The sequence below is a fragment of the Asparagus officinalis genome, chromosome 10 (genome assembly GCF_001876935.1).
Source record: "Asparagus officinalis chromosome 10, Aspof.V1, whole genome shotgun sequence".
Classification (NCBI taxonomy): domain Eukaryota; kingdom Viridiplantae; phylum Streptophyta; class Magnoliopsida; order Asparagales; family Asparagaceae; genus Asparagus; species Asparagus officinalis.
This window is the reverse complement of record NC_033803.1, coordinates 1,753,293-1,769,945: the sequence shown is the minus strand read 5'-3', so window position 1 is coordinate 1,769,945 and position 16,653 is coordinate 1,753,293. Positions and strand designations below refer to the sequence as shown.

The window sequence follows — 16,653 nt, the reverse complement described above, 5'->3', positions numbered from 1 at the left end:
AGTCACTTTGATTCGTTTTGAATGAATACAAATTTATTGTGTACGTCAAAATTTGATATTTTCATAAGCCAAACCTATAATTGTTGTCAATTTTTAACAGTTTTGAACGAATGTAAACTGTCTATAAATCAAAATCTGTAATTTTCAGTGGTCATAATCCACAATTTGTCAATTTTTTATTGTTTGGAATGAATGGAAATTTATTGCGTACTACAAAATTCATGATTTCATAAGCTATAACCCACGATTTTCTTCTAAATTTATTTATTTAAATTAAATAACGCATAATTCAAATTTTGCGATTTTCATGGGATGTAACCAATAATTTTTGTTTATTTTTGTTTATTTTGGCCTAATGATAATTAACTAAGTTTACTACAAAATTCGTGATTTCCATGGGCTCCACGATTTTTATCTGTTTTAACCCAAAGGAAATTAAGAAAATGATATGCAACATTCACAATATCACGGGCTATAACACATGATTTTCGTCTGCTACTATCCTTTTTCACTAGAGGACAATAAACTTTGCGTAATTTAAAATTCTAGGTTTTCATGAGCTATTACTCACTACTTTGGTCTCATATTCTTCATTTCAACCCTATGGAACTAAGTATATGTACATTAAAATTTGCGATTTTATAGTCTATAACCCATAATTGTTGTCTGTTTTTGTCTATTTTAATCTAATGGCCGTTAAGCACGCGCAATCAAAATTTTAAATTTTTATGGGTTATAACCCACAATCTTTTTCATTTTCATACACTTCAATTAAACGCATGTAGTTCAAAACTTGCTATTAAGTACATAAAATAAAAATTTTGTAGTTTAATGGGCTACAATCCACGATTTTGTTCCATTACGATACAATAGTGATAAAGTATATGCATTACAAACTTCTTGAATTACATACTCTATAATTCATGATTTTTTTTTCATTTTTATCTATTGTGACCTAATAATAATTAAATTTGAGATTTTTGTGAACCTCATATTTCAAGAGCTATAACTAATAATTTATGATCGCTATTTTCTGTTGCAATCCAATGGCGAAAAAGTATGTGTATTTCAATACTCTTATTATCATGGACTATATATCTCATGATTATTTATTGTTTCCATTTGTTTCAACCTAACAGGAATAAAGTATGCATATACCAAATTTGTGACTTATAGCCTATAACTAACAGTTTTTGTCCATTTCAACCCAACGACATTTAAGCAAGCATGGTTCAAATTCTCAATTTCAAGAGCAATAAACCATGATTGTTTATAGTTTTTATTAATGTTAATTGAATGGCACGTAGTTCAAAAAATTTCATGAAGTATAGCTCACAAATTGTTACAGTTTTTATTTGCTTCGAATGACTACAAATTTATTACATGCACATTAAAATTTGTGTTTCTCATGAGCATAACTCGTGTTTTGTCAATTTTGTTCGTTTTAAACAAATGTAAATTAACTGTTTACACATCAAAATTCGCGATTTTCAATGCATATAACCTATTTTTGTCAAGTCTTGTTTGTCTTGAACGAATATAAATTGATTGTCTATATATTAAAATTTATGATTTTCATTAGCTATGACCCACGATTTTTCCACATTACGAACAAATGTAAATTTATTGTGTACTCAAAAATTCACGAATTTTAATGAACTATAACTCACAATTTTTTTAAATTTTAGTTCATTTTGCACAAATGCAGATTTATTATGTACACATTAAAATTTGTGATTTTCTGAGGTATATCGCACGAGTTTATCGATTTTTGTTCTTTTCGAACAAATATAAATTTATTATGTACATCAAAATTCACAACTTTCATGGGCAATAACCTATGATTTGTTACAATTTTTGTTTGCTTCTAATGACTGCAAATTTAATACGTATACATTAAAATTTGTAATTTTCATGAGCTATAATCCATGATTTTTGTTAATTTTGTATTGCTTAGAACAAATGTAAATTAATTATCTATACATTAATATTCATGATTTTTATTGGCCATAACACATGACTTTTATTGGCCATAACACATGATTTTTATCAATTTTTATTTGTTTCAAACAAATGCAAATTTATTATGTATGCATTAAAATTTGTGACCTATAGCCCAAGATTTTTTCAAATTTGGTTTGTTTTCAAACAAATGCAAATTTACAAGTGTACATTAAAATTTGTGAATTTCATGAGGTATAAATCATTATTTCTGACAATTTTTGTTTGTTTCAAATGAACATAAATTTATTATGTATACATCAAAATTCATGATTTTCATGAGCTATAACCCATAATTTGTTATAGTTTTTGTTTGTTTCGAATGACCACAAATTTTACTACATGTACATCAAAATTTGTAATTTCAATATATAATCCATGATTTTTGTAAATTTAGTTTCTTTAAAACAAATATCAATTAATTGTTTCTACATCAAGATTTATAATTTTCATAGGCTATATAATCAACAATTTTGACGATTTTTATTCACTAGGCATGAATGCAAATTTATCATGTTTGTCAAAATTCACAATTTTTATGAGCTATATAAACTCACAATTTTTTAAATTTTTTCGTTTTGAACGAATAAAATCTAGTGTACATCAAAATTCACGATTTTCATAAGCTATAAACCACGATTTGTTACAATTTTTGTTCATTTCAAACGACTGTAAATTTATTACATACACCTTAAATTTTGTGATTTTCTTGGGCAATAACCTATAACTTCTGTCAATTATGGTTGTTCTAAACGAATGTAAATTAATTGTTTATACATAAGAAATCACAATTTTCATTGGTTATAACACATGGTTTTTTGTCAATTTTTGTTTGCCTCGAATGAATGAAAATTTATTAGTGCACTACAAAATTCACAATTTTTCATGAACTATAATCAATGATTTGTTACAATTTCTGGTCACTTCAAATGACTATAAATTTATTATGTGTATGTGTACATTAAAATTTAAGATTTTAATGAGGTATAACTCACGATTTTTATCAATTTTTGTTCGTGTTGAAAAAATACAAATTTATTATATGTACATCAAATTTTACAATTTTTATGAGCTATAACTCATGCTTTGTTATAGCATTTTGAATGACTATAAATTTATTACGTATACATAAAATTTGTGATTTTCATGAGCTATAACAATTTTTGTCAATTTTAATTTTTTTAAATAAATGTAAATTAACTATTATATGTTAAATTTCGCAATTTTTATGGACTATAACCAAATATTTTTGTCAATTTTTCTTCATTTCGAACAAATGCAAATTTATTATGTTTATCAAAATTCACAATTTTCATGAGATATAATCTACGATGTTTTTCAATTTTGGTTTGTCTTCAATGGATCTAAATTAATTATCTATACATCAAATTTGCATTTTCATGGGCTTCACCACACAAATTTTTCAGTTTTGCTTTTTTTTAAAAGTATGCAAATTTATTGTCTACATCAAATTTTGCGATTTTGAACTATAACCTAGGATTGTTGTCAGCTTTAGTTTCTTTTAAACAAATGTAAATTAACTGTCTATTTAAAAAAATTTGTGATTTTCATTGGCAACCCAAGATTTCTATCAATTTTTGTTCGTTTAAACAAATGCAAATTTACTACGTGTACATCAAAATTAAAAATTTTCATGAGCTATATACCATGATTTGTTACATTTTTGTTTATTTCGAATGACTGTAAATTTATTATGTGTATATTAAAATTTATAATTTTCATGGACTTTAATCCACGTTTTTATCAAGTTTAGTTTGTTTTAAACGAATGTAAATTAATGATCTATCCATCAAAATTCGCATTTTTTAAGTGTCATGATGCACGATTTTTGTCAAGTTCTGTTCATTTGGAATGAATGCAAATTTATTATGTTTATCAAAATTCACAATTTTCATGAGATATAACTCATAATTTTTTTCGATATTGGTTTGTTTTGAATAAATATATTAATTGCCTATACATTAAAATTTGTATTTTTTATGAGTTATAACCCACGACCTTTGTCAATTTTTATTTGTTTCGGATAATGCAAATTTATTATGTGTACATTAAAATTCATGATTTTCATAAGCTACAATCCATGATTTTTTGGCAATTATTGTTCATTTCAAACATAAGCAAATTTATTTTGTACATCAAAATTCATGATTTTCATGACCTACCTATGATTCTTGTTAATTTTTATCATTTTAAATGAATGCAAATTTATCATATGTACATCAAAATTAGTAATTTTCAAGAGCCCTAATCCATGATTTTCAATTTTTGTTTGTTTCGGACGAATACAAATTTGTTATGTGCACATCAAAATTCACGTTTATCATGAGCTATGCCCACATTTTTGTCAATTTTGGTTCTTTTTGAATGAATGCAAATTGTTTATAAATCAAAATTCGTGATTTACACGGTCTTTACTCCACGATTTTGGTCAGTTTTAGTTCATTTTGAATGAAAACTAATTTATTGTACATCAAAATTTATAATTTTCATGAGCTATAACCCATGTATAAATCAAAATCCATAATTTTCATTGCCCATAATCTACAATTTTTGTCAATTTTTTAATGAATGGAAATTTATTCTACACTACAAAATTCATGATTTTCATGAGCTATAACCCACTATTTTTTCTGTATTTATTTATTTCGACTAAGTAACACATACTTCAAAATTTGATATTTTCATGGGATATAATCAACGATTTTTGTTTATTGTTGTCTGTTTCGGCCTAATGATAATTAACTAAGCTTACTACAAAATTCACGATTTGCATGGTCTCTACGATTCTTGTCTATTTCAACCCAAAGGAAATTAAGAAATGGTATTCAAAATTCACAGTACCATAGGCTATTATAACCCATGACTTTTGTCTGTTACTATCCTTTTTTGACCAAAGAACAATAAACTTTGCGTAATTTAAAATTCTAGGTTTTCATGGACTATTACTCACTATTTTGGTCTCATATTCCCTATTTCAACCTAATTGAACTAAGTATATGTACATTAAAATTTGCGATTTTTATAGGCTATAACCCATAATTGTTGTCTGTTTTTTTGTCCATTTTGATCTAATGGCAATTAAGCACACACAATCAAAATTTTAAATTTTCATGGGTTATAATCCACAATCTTTTTCATTTTCATATGCTTCATTTTAAAGGCAATAAGTTCAAATTTTGCAATTAAGTACACGTAGTTCAAAATTTGCAATTAAGTACATATAATTAAAATTTTGTAATTTCATGGGATATAATCCACGATTTTGTTCCATTACGATACTGTAGTGATAAAGTATATGCATTTCAAACTTCTTGAATTTCAATGCTATAATTCATGATTTTTTTCCAATGTTGTTTGTTGTGACCTAACCACTTGAATTTGCAGCTTTTGTGGACTATAATTTACGATTTTTGTGTCTCAACACAAAGTTAATTAAGTACACATGGTTCAAAATTCATATTTTATGGGTTATAACCCATAAATTTTGTTCGTTATTTTCTGTTGCAATCCAATGGTGAAAAAATGTGTATTTCAAAATTCTTAATTTTCATAGTTTACATATCTCATAATTCTTCATTTGTTTCGACCTAATAGGAATAAGGTATGAGTACATCAAATCTGCGACTTATAGCCTATAACCAACATTTTTTTGTCCATTTCAACCCAACGACATTTAAATATGCATGGTCCAAAATTCTCGCTTTCAAGAGCAACAACCTATGATTTTTTATCGTTTTTGTCCGTGTTAATTGAATGGCACGTAGTTCAAAATTTCTATTTTCATGGACTATAAACCACGGATTTTATTCATTTTTGTCCATTTTGACGCAATATAATTTATAATGACTTTGAATTGGGGAAAAACCCAATTCTGTCTCTACGTAGGTGATGTGTATTGCATCACATCCAACAGTGCAAATTTTCATTTCGGAAATCAAAATTTTAGATTTGGATTGCAATGTAAGAATAAAGCAAGCATATTCCATTTCTACAACTTCAAAAACTGAGAGAGACAAGACATAAATAAATAAAAAGAATTAGGCATTACCTTCGCCACAAGGGGATTTCCTGGTAGTAATATTGAGAACCTTGGTCGGCATCCTGACCGGCCCTTTCACCAACAAACTCTTATCCTTCGCTCCCTTCACCAGATCAGCACAAACTACCAACACCACCGCTCAATCAACCGCCAGAAAATACACAAAGAGGATGAAAACGAGAGATCGATCGGAGAAGCTCGGTACCTTTCTCGAGATTCTTCACGTTCTTCGAGGAGAGCGTGATCCGGATGCGATGAAGTTGCGGGGATTCCTCGAGCCCCGCCTTCGCTGGTTTCATCGCCGCAAACGCCATTATCTAGTAGGAAGAAAAAGGAATTTTATTTATCAAAAGTTGGAGGAAATCGAAACCCTAACCCTAGAATTTCATCAGGCGATGCTCACGAGAGAGACGGGAGTTTTTTTAACTGAGAACGCACGAATCGACTCCGAGAAAACGGCGGCGGTGAAGCAAAGCGCTAGGTTTACATACAGTGAATATAATAATGAGAAATTATTTAACTTTTGTTTAGTGATATGAAGAAATTTTCTAAATAAACTCATTCATATTTTTTTTAAAAAAATAGATCCTTTGAATTTTATTTACAAAAATAGACTTATTTTATCTTAATCTGGTTACTAAATAGTCGGGTTGTCAACTCCGACTATTTAGGAGGGTGTAAACCCTCAATTATAACCCTAAAGCCTAACATTCTATGCGACAACCCCGACTATTTAGAAACCGGATTAAGACAAAATTGGTCGATCTTTGTAAAAAAAAACTCAAAAAGGTCTATTTTAGAAAAAAAATTATGGGTTTGTTTAGAAAATTTCTTCTTAGTTATATAAAAAGATCTTTTTTTGAAAGGGTTTTCCCCTGGTCTTTTTACTTATTAACGAGGTTCTCACTTAAGTGAGAATTAACAAACCTGATTGCTTATTAATTACTCAAAACAATTAGTGTTTATTCATTGGTTAGACAAAATGCAAATGTTTTTTTTTTTACGGGGGAGGGTAAAAAAGAAAGGCAAGAAGCATACAACATCCCAGTTTACTCATCAACATCAAGAGAGTAGCTTGACAATATGTTTTCCTGTTGTAAAACCTCGTATTTTTTGTTATTTAGATATATGAATCATTAGTGATAAATAATTCTTTTGTGGTAAATGACTTAAGGTCATGGATATACTTGATAACAAGTTATTAGAGAAGTATGAGTGTAATTATATAGAGTTTTGTCAAAACAATTAGTGTTTATTAATTACTCAAAACAATTAGTGTTTATTCATTGGTTAGACAAAATGCAAATGTTTTTTTTTTTTTTTTACGGGGGAGGGTAAAAAAGAAAGGCAACAAGCATACAGCATCCCAGTTTACTAATCAACATCAAGAGAGTAGCTTGACAATATGTTTTCCTCTGCACAACGAGTTCATCCAAAGATCCAACCTTTTAATCTGGAAACTCATTAGGTGGTTGTGTTTGCAAATACTACATAGTGAAAATACTCCCTACATTTCATTTTTCACCCGAGTCCAAAGAGCTACACAAGAAAAAGAAAAAGGACAGAAAGAAAAAAAAAAGAAACTCTCCTAATGTCCCACTAGCTGTATATTGCATCTGAGGCCAATTACAACCTCATCGGCTTTCCTCACTGACGACCACTGCCTTGCTCATGATCCATTTCCTCCGCATCCTCGAATCGCTGGTCATTGATCTGGAGCTGCAGAGGAGAGAGTATTTTCCTTATTAGTACAAAAGGGGCACAGCTCCAGTAAAAACTATCGGCCACGTTCAAATTCACAGATAAATTTCCAAAGGAACATCAATGAGCAGCCTGATGTATGTTGTGAAGGGAAAACATCTGATATTATTTTTAATTTAATGAACATTTAGTATTCTGCTTTATCATTACATGCTTAAATCTGAAATGCAAAGTTGAACAATCTGGATAACTAATGTGCATCATAGATTTCTCTGGTCGAAACAAAAGATAATATGAATATATTATCGTGTGTAAGAATATAATGCGCATTAGTACATAAAAAATTTAAGGGTTTTTTATACAAAACCACCACAGAATAGTGGCTTTTCGAAAAACCGCCACAATTTTTTTTTTATTTTCATAGAACCACCACAAAATATAGTGGTTTTTCAGAGAACCACCACAAAATAAAAATTCATTGAACCACCATGAAAATATGCATCCATATAACAAAGTGCCACCAAATTATAATTTTGCATCTATATCATGTTAAACTAAATAATATCCTAAGTCCCTAAAATACCCTCATCGTGGGACCCACCAATCTATTACTATATTTTCTCAAACCAACAAAATATCTGATCGCCGTCGATAACTCAGATGGTTGGGAGGTTCCAATATGACTCCCGCTATCTTAGGTTCGATTTCCGGCCGCCTCATTATCCAAAAACAAAAAAGACAACAAAAAAAAAACAAAATACCTTATTTCCCTTTCAAATTTCGTTAACTCCCTCAAAAAAGTTTTAATTCCCTCCAAATACCCCCACTCATCCTCTCTAAAATTTTGTCATAATGGGCATTTATGTCATTTTATACTATTATTTAACAAAATAAAGATGTAAATTATCACTTGGTGGGGTTTTGTAAAAGATTCATATTTTCATGGTGGTTCTACGATAAATAAAATTTTTGTGGTGGTTTACTGAAAAACCAATATATTTTGTGGCGGTTCTATGAAAATAAAAAAAATTATAGTGGTTCTCCGAAAACCACTATATTTTATGGTGGTTTTGAGGAAAAAAACCCAAAATTTTAATTCTCTATACATATGTCAAAAGTATAATTCTTTAACTGAATGTTGCTAAAATATAAATACATGTTCATGATCAAAATTTCCCCAAAGGCTTAAGTTACAGTTGAAGAACATGAGGAACTGTCATAACTGTATTCCTCAATTAAAGAGAAATACAACACAAATGTGGCCAAAGCTCACAAAAACAAGGAGTTGGCAAAATGCACTTCTCACTATTGACCATACACTTGCCGTTAAGTAATGTGCTTCTAAGTTTGAAACTTTTCAAACTTAATTAATAAGTTTCCTTCTCTAACAAATGCATTAACTTAAACTCATGAACCTAAGAATAAACTTCAAAAGACAACTTCTGGAGTTTACAAGTGTCATAACAAAATCTCAAGAAATTCACCTCTAATATTGTTTGAGCAAGATCATGATCTCCATTTGCATACCCAATAGGATTGGCAAGATTCTCTAAAAACTGCCACTCAGAATCATTTCCTATATAACAAGCAAAGAACACCTTGAATTTTGATTCATGATGAGAATGGAACAAAATAAACGCAGACCACGAGTGATCTCTTATACCGATGCCATCAACAGCCATATCTTTATCACCAAAAAACCAGGTATTTTCTTCCTCTCCATCTTCAAGCAAATAAGAAAACAAGCATAAGATAACATGGATAAATAATCCGCCAATACAGCTTATGATTAACTAGAATAAAAATAGAAGCAAAGAACAATAACCAACCTTCATTAGGTTCAGGATTTAGTTCAGCACATTGACAGAAAATGTCAAATAAGGTATCCACTGTTACAGCTAAGTCAAGGATACAATATTGGAGATAATAAGCATAAGAGAAATACAAAGTGTAAGATCCAAATCGAGCTATGAAATACCAGATAGAGGAGAACCAAATTTGCAGTTGGTTGAAATAGTTGCTAAGCATATAGGGGTTGACAGTAACAACAAAATGCAAGTGCGACACAGTAACATTTGCCAAAATATAAGTGGAAAGCATATTCATGTATATTTGGAGTATTGGAAGTTGGTGAACTATGAAGCATTCCTTCACTGTAACATTAAAAAAAACTTCGAAAAGAGATCTCTAAGGCTCGTAGCCATAATGCACAGTTCATGTGCAGGAAGGTCCAATTACAAAGATATTAGTCTATAGAATGTAAATAAAGGATAGCTTTACACCAGCATCAATGAGCATGATAATGGACATAACAATTTAAAACAAAAAGCTACTAGACAGGATGGCTTGACTAAACCACAGTTCATATCCAGCAAACTACCATGACCGTTAAGTGCAACTAAAAAACTTCATTCATCAAGAATGTATGTCATTTTATAAGAACACCCTTGTCCCTTATGGGTGTGTGAGTATGCAAACAAATATGCCTAATCTGGCATTTGACTTGCAATTACACACATACAAACTTTTTTTGGGTGGGGAAACTTAACAAGAAAACTAAATTTAAGTAGAAGATACTATAAAGACTTGAGCCTATATACCAGAAGGAACAGCCCTGAACATATTCATGTATTAATATAGTCAAACATAACAAGTACTGAATAGAAAAACAGGCAAAGGCAAATCCTTTTTAGTAAGGCAGCTAATGTTAAGTTGTTAGGATTATTGAATATCATTGGAAGCACCGAGAAGAAGGATACATTGACTAGGATCAGAAGGCACAAGCCTCATCTCAGCGATCTTTGATAGCTCCACAGCCTCTGCACCTTCTGAATCTGGGTCCTCAGAAACTGCATCATGATCCTCCTCTGTCTCAATCTTGATAGAACATACAAATACTCAGAAGAATAGACAGAAAACAGAAAACTCATGTAGTGTTTCAGAGAATAGAATTAGTGCCAAAGAGAAGTGTGAAATTGACAAGGCAAAATAAATTTATATGCGTTAATGAGAATAGTGTCATCGTTGCAAAGCGCAGAAAACTTTAGAAGGGCACAGTTAACTACATGTTCGCCGTGTGTACACAGGTCTTTAAAAAAAACTTAGTAGTGCTATTTATGGGTCGTAGAAAACTGTTAATTTGACTTGGTTTCTGTGTTATACGTGATAGACTTTTCAATGCAGGCACTAAAACTAAAATCAACCATTTATAATATATTACTTTCCGAATAAACCTTCACGAATAAGTCCAAAGCATGCAGTGCAACTTCCTCCTAAGAAACTCCCGAATACGACATCAGAGTAATGAGTGCGCAAACTATGGCACAAGTAAAGGGAGAAAACATACCATAAACTTGCACATGCAATAGCCAAAATTTCTCAGGATGAAATTGGAAGTCAGCAGACAGAAAATACCCTCCAAACACAACCAAAAAAAAAAAAATCCGATGGCTATTAAGCAGAGATTCCGGGATTCATATTTTCTTTTGATCTCGGACTGGATCCACGAATCAAAGTCTCTAACTCTTTTGGGTTTCTTTTTTTTTCCACAATCTACTAATTAAACTTTTAAACCTGGGGCTTTAGTGTCTAGTCAGGTTAACAATAGTGGACAAAGCTATTAGTTAATTACAAGAGAACCAGAAGCCATATCCACCTTCATCATAGGTTTCATAACAACACGGTACTCGAATTTTTAGAATTCAAAAAGCTTTCAACTTGGCTATGATGACCATAACTCATACTCCAAGTCAAGCTACAAACTTTTTGAATAGTAAGCAGAAGGAAAGAGTACCCGAGCGTAGATACAAGGCGATGGGTACGTCTCGGGGTCCCTCGACACGGCGTGAAGCGAAATCGACGAGAAAAATTCTGCCGAGAGAGAAACAGCTCCACTTTGATGACAGATATTTGGGTGCCTTCAAAAAAAGAAAAACCCTTCTTCATTCAAAACCATAGCAACATTTGATTAAACTATGACAGAATTGAAAGGCGAAGATTCCACAACTAGAAGCTACATAGTTCAGAATCAGACCGCAATGGGAAAAAAAGCTCCCTCTTACAATGTTGTTGCCCCTAATTGAAAGGCAAAGTTGCAGAATATAGGATAGCCCTCAGAAAAGATCACAGTTTCGCTTTAAATTTGATAGGCATGTCAGTTGGTACCGGTATTAGCTGGTAGTTCAAACATGGATAAAAAACATACATAAGTAGTTAATGAATCAAAGAAAAGGGGAACTGTATATGTCAATTTTTCAAGTTTGCAGGTCAGTGGTTAAAGATCTGCGCTTCAGGTTGAGGAACTTTGTGCATTACATATGCCAGGATAAAGCATTACAAGACGGTTTGAATAACAAATTAACAGGAATTTGTTGATAAATAAGCACAAGATAAACCATAGAAACGCTGAAAAATCTCGTAACAGGATACCATGATAATGGAACAAATACAACGACAACAAAACTTTTATACCACTCATCCATTCAGTTATGTTGAGGGCATGTGAATATACAAATACAACAACAACAAATACAAGGTCAAAAAAATCGATTTTATGGCATGTGAGGAGAACCAAATTAAAACATGATCAATGTTTATATCACAATGCGAACAGCACATTGAAGATGTAAGTAAGAAATTGGGGACCATGAGCAAAGGACCATACCAAACTTTTGTACTGAACTTCATCTGTGGAGGCTCAAAAGGGTAGTTACCTGCAAACTTAACCATTACTGATTACAAACTGTTCTCTCATTGGTTAATCTCAATATAACTGCAAATAACACTACACAAGACGAAAATCCACGTTGAAAAAACCTTTGAATAGTAAGCAGAAGGAAAGAGTACCTGAGCGTAGATACAAGGCGATGGGTACGTCTCGGGGTCCCTCGACACGGCGTGAAGCGAAATCGACGAGAAATCCACAGCGTAGCCCTTGGATTTGTCTTCGTCCCTCAGCCAAATCACCCTCCTTCGCTCAAATCAAAACCTTTGAATCTCGGTTCAAATCAAAAGGGGGGAAATGAAGTAAAAGAACAAGAACAGGAGGGGGGAGAGAGTAGTTAGTACTTGGTGGAGATGTAGAGGGTTCCGGGGGATTCCGGCGGGCGTCGCTGCTTCTTCTCGAGATCACAGATCTCTGAGGTTGCCGGCTTCGCGTCCCAGGGGTCCTCGCTTCCGCCGCCGTCTCCGCTGGCGTCTCTCGGTGTCTGCTCCGTCTGAGGCAGGAGAGAAGGTGAGGGTAGGAGAGGACTGGGATTTGATCGGCGTCGAACTAGGGTTTTGAAGACGAAGAGAGGAGAGTATGAGGAGGAGGAGGAGGAGGGGAGGGGGGATCCGATCGGGGAAAGACGGTCGGAGTTTTGGAGAGAGAGAGGTGAGAGATCGGGGAAAGTCGGAGGCGTCCATTCCGTCTTTCTCCCTCGTTTTCACCTGGGCAACGGAGAGAAAGGGGAAAAGAAAAAATAGCTATCTGTTTTTCTACAGTGAAAATTATTTTCTTTTTCCTTTTTGTTTTCTTTCAAACCAAACAGCAGAAACTCACTGTCTCTTCTATTTTACTTTCCTTTCTCTCCCTTTCTATCAAACCAAACAGAGCCTTAATAATGGTATTTGACATGTAAAATTTCCTCTAAGTTTCATGGGAGAATTCTCATACCAATACAAAATAAAATAGAGTTTAAAGAGAAGCTTGCACAATTTCTTTCTTAGACAACCAGCAGTCCAGTCGACGAATGTCGATAGTAGTATTCCATGCTAGAGAAAGATGTCATGAATGATTCCAAGGCATTTGCTTGCCAACTGTGAACGTATGGAATCATTCAATAACTCATTAACATGGCACATGCTTGTGGTAATGTTCATAGGCTGGCGATGCCAATACCAACCAGGAAAAAAAATGAGAGAAAGAAATAATATTAGCTCAATCAGTGACTCTTCCTCGAAGAAAATTGCCCTATGTGGGGCTGCGTAACTTTTATATTCAAGATGGGGCCATATCGTTTGGCCCCCCTTCCTAAAAGAATGAAGATACCTATTGGCTGCCGCCTTTTATTGAATTTATAAAAGTGTTTCATGATTTTGTGGGGTGGATGCCATGGATAATGCCCTGCAGGATGACACAAGGATAAAATGACAGTCAAAATGGTCCGTATTTGACAAAGTATCTTTTTTTTAGTAAATACAATAACAGGGTATATGAAAAAAATTTGAGTAAAAATGGGTGTTCTGAGCCATACAATACAAAAAGAGGGTGAGGAGGTATTATAAAATTTTCAATTATTCTTTGCGTGGCTCAGAACACACTGCCTCAAAATTTTTAAGGCTTAGAGAAAACAAGGTACTACAATTAAGTATGGATTCTAATCTTTTGGAGAGTGATGACAGAGCATTTAATTTTGAGTTATTGAGATATCCGTCCCTCAAATGTTTAATATTTTGATATTAGCTCCCAAATAGTTGAAATTTGAAATTAGTCCCCTAAATCTTACAACTATTTTTAAATTAGTTATAAGATCTGGGGGGACTAATGTTGATATAAGCCTAATCTTTTAAATCCTGCATCAACCGAAAAAGGCTACTAAGAGCAGCTCCAACCGGGCTGCATTTCTCCAAAATGCAGCCCGGTTGGCATCCAACCGAGCTCCAAATTTTGGAGCTCGGCTGTAAAAAATCCCACCCGGCTGCATATTTGGAGTTTTTGCTCCAAATATGCAGCCCCCCTCCATTTCACTATTACCCCTAAAAAATAACAATATTACCCTTCTAACTAACTAATTATTTTTAGATATTCAACTTAAAATCAACATAAGTTTATTTCTACTAATTATTTTTAAATAAAAGTTTTACAGTTGGAAATGTTTTGTCGATGCCTTCAAAATAAGACTACTATTGAATAATATTAATTGAAATATAAAATTCAAGAACCAAGTAATTAAAAATGAAAAAGTCATTATTTCATTAGTAAAAAAAGTTACATCGTTTCATTTCCATGTCTTTCCCACAAATGTTCAATCAATGCATTTCGAAGTGCAAAATGAGCTTCTTTGTTTTTTAACCTCTTATGTAGAGCAAGAAATTGTTGGAATCGTTCAGTTTCCGTTATCTCCATATTTTCAGCATTCGGAATTGATTGTGGAGTTGAAATGACAACATCTTCTTGTTCGTCGTGTTCATCTTCGACAATCATATTGTGCATTATAATACAAGCAGTCATGATATCATGCAAAGTTCGTTTATCCCAAAAACGGGTTGGCCCCTTGATGATAGCAAATCGTGATTGGAGAACACCGAATGCCCGCTCAACATCTTTTCGACATGCTTCTTGCATCATTGCAAAATATTGTTTTTTTTATCATCAGAATTAGAAATGGTTTGAACAAGTGTTGGCCATTTCGGATATATGCCATCGACCAAATAATAACCGACATCATAATTTTTTCCTTGAATTGTGTAATGAGCAGGAGGAGCAATACCTTGTGATAGATTGTCGAACAAATTAGACGACTGCAATACATTAATATCGTTATTGGATCCTGGTAAGCCAAAGTATGCATGCCATATCCATAGATCATATGATGCTACTGCCTCAAGAATAATGGTTGGACCTCCATGACGATCTGAGTATTGTCCTGCACATGCTGTTGGACAATTTTTCCATTGCCAATGCATACAGTCTAGACTTCCTAACATTCCTGGAAAACCTCTTTCTTCACCCTTTTGCAATAACCTTGCAACATCGTCGACATTGGGGGTCCTCAGATATTCATCTCCATATACTTCTACAATTGCTTTACAAAATCTCTTTAAACATATAATTGCAGTTGACTCACCGATCCTAACATATTCGTCAGTACTATCTGCTGATGTTCCATATGCCAACATGTAAAATGCCGATGTAACTTTTTGTAAAGTTGATAGCCCAAGTTTACCGACACCATCCATCTTCTGTACGAAGAAGTTGTCATGCTCACGTACCGCCTCGACTATACGAAAGAATAAACTCCTGTGCATCCGGAACCTTCTACGGAATAGGTTTGCACCATATGTAGGGTTATCAGAAAAATAGTCATGGTAAAGTCGAGAATTACCTTCTTCCCTCCCGCGATTGATCACCAAATGACCAGGAACTGAGCCAATACGTTTTGGCCGCTCTGCCTCTTGAGAGAGATAAGTCATTATTTTATTATTAGAGGCATGTACGCGAGCTAAGTCTGCCTCTTGAGAGAGATAAGTCATTATTTTATTATTAGAGGCATGTACGCGAGCTAAGAGTTCATCTCCCTTCTCCCATTGTGTCATATCTTCCTCCCAATCTTTAATGTACTGAGAAAATATTTCGTCGTCGTCGTCAGAAGAAGAAGAAGAAGAAGGTAGATGTGATGGTCCGGCTCCATAGTTCATTGATGAAGAAGTTATTTATAGAAATAATCATATAAGTTGTGAGTTATTTAGAGATGGATGTAATGTCATTATATAATATGACTCCCCACATTGGATTCTTTTCAGCATTAGCTTCTCACCCCCCACATTGGATTCCTTTCGTGTTGGAGACTCCCCACATTTGATTCTTTTCAGCATTGGCTTCTCACCCCCACATTGAATTCCTTTTGTGTTGGAGACTCCCCACATTGGATTCTCCTAGTATTGGAGACTCCCCGTATTAGATTCCTTTCTTGTTGGAGACTCCCCACATTGGATTCCTGGTGTTGGAGACTCCCCACATTGGATTCCTTTCGTGTTGGAGACTCTCCACATTGGATTCGTTTCAGCATTAGCTTCTCACCCCCACATTTGATTCCTTTTGTGTTGGAGACTCTCCACATCGGATTCTTTTCAGCATTGGCTGATTCCTTTCTGTTGGAGACTCCCCACATTGGATTCTTTTCAGCATT

General features: G+C 33.2%; 3 protein-coding genes across 3 annotated transcripts in view; all 3 read right to left on the bottom strand.

The window, feature by feature from the left end:
• Positions 1 to 6,572, bottom strand: part of LOC109826184 (40S ribosomal protein S20-1-like) — a 28,933-nt gene extending 22,361 nt beyond the window's left edge. The window contains exons 1-3 of the mRNA XM_020393176.1: positions 6,465 to 6,572; positions 6,267 to 6,378; positions 6,071 to 6,184 (exon numbers count right to left, since the gene is read on the bottom strand). Coding sequence (XP_020248765.1) covers positions 6,071 to 6,184; positions 6,267 to 6,375 — 223 coding nt within the window. The 5' untranslated portion in view covers positions 6,376 to 6,378; positions 6,465 to 6,572. The remainder of the gene's footprint in view (positions 1 to 6,070; positions 6,185 to 6,266; positions 6,379 to 6,464) is intronic.
• Positions 7,438 to 15,089, bottom strand: LOC109825422. Its single transcript, XM_020392279.1, has 11 exons — positions 14,737 to 15,089; positions 13,477 to 13,561; positions 13,305 to 13,391; positions 12,830 to 13,188; positions 12,648 to 12,731; positions 11,556 to 11,595; positions 10,522 to 10,639; positions 9,592 to 9,651; positions 9,426 to 9,485; positions 9,247 to 9,338; positions 7,438 to 7,780 (listed from the first exon to the last, which is right to left on the bottom strand). The coding sequence occupies exons 1-11, from the start codon at positions 15,087 to 15,089 to the stop codon at positions 7,709 to 7,711; spliced, it is 1,410 nt and encodes a 469-aa protein (XP_020247868.1). The 3' UTR covers positions 7,438 to 7,708.
• LOC109825421 lies at positions 15,089 to 16,162 on the bottom strand. Its single transcript, XM_020392277.1, has one exon. It carries the CDS (start codon positions 16,160 to 16,162, stop codon positions 15,089 to 15,091), a length of 1,074 nt encoding a protein of 357 aa, XP_020247866.1.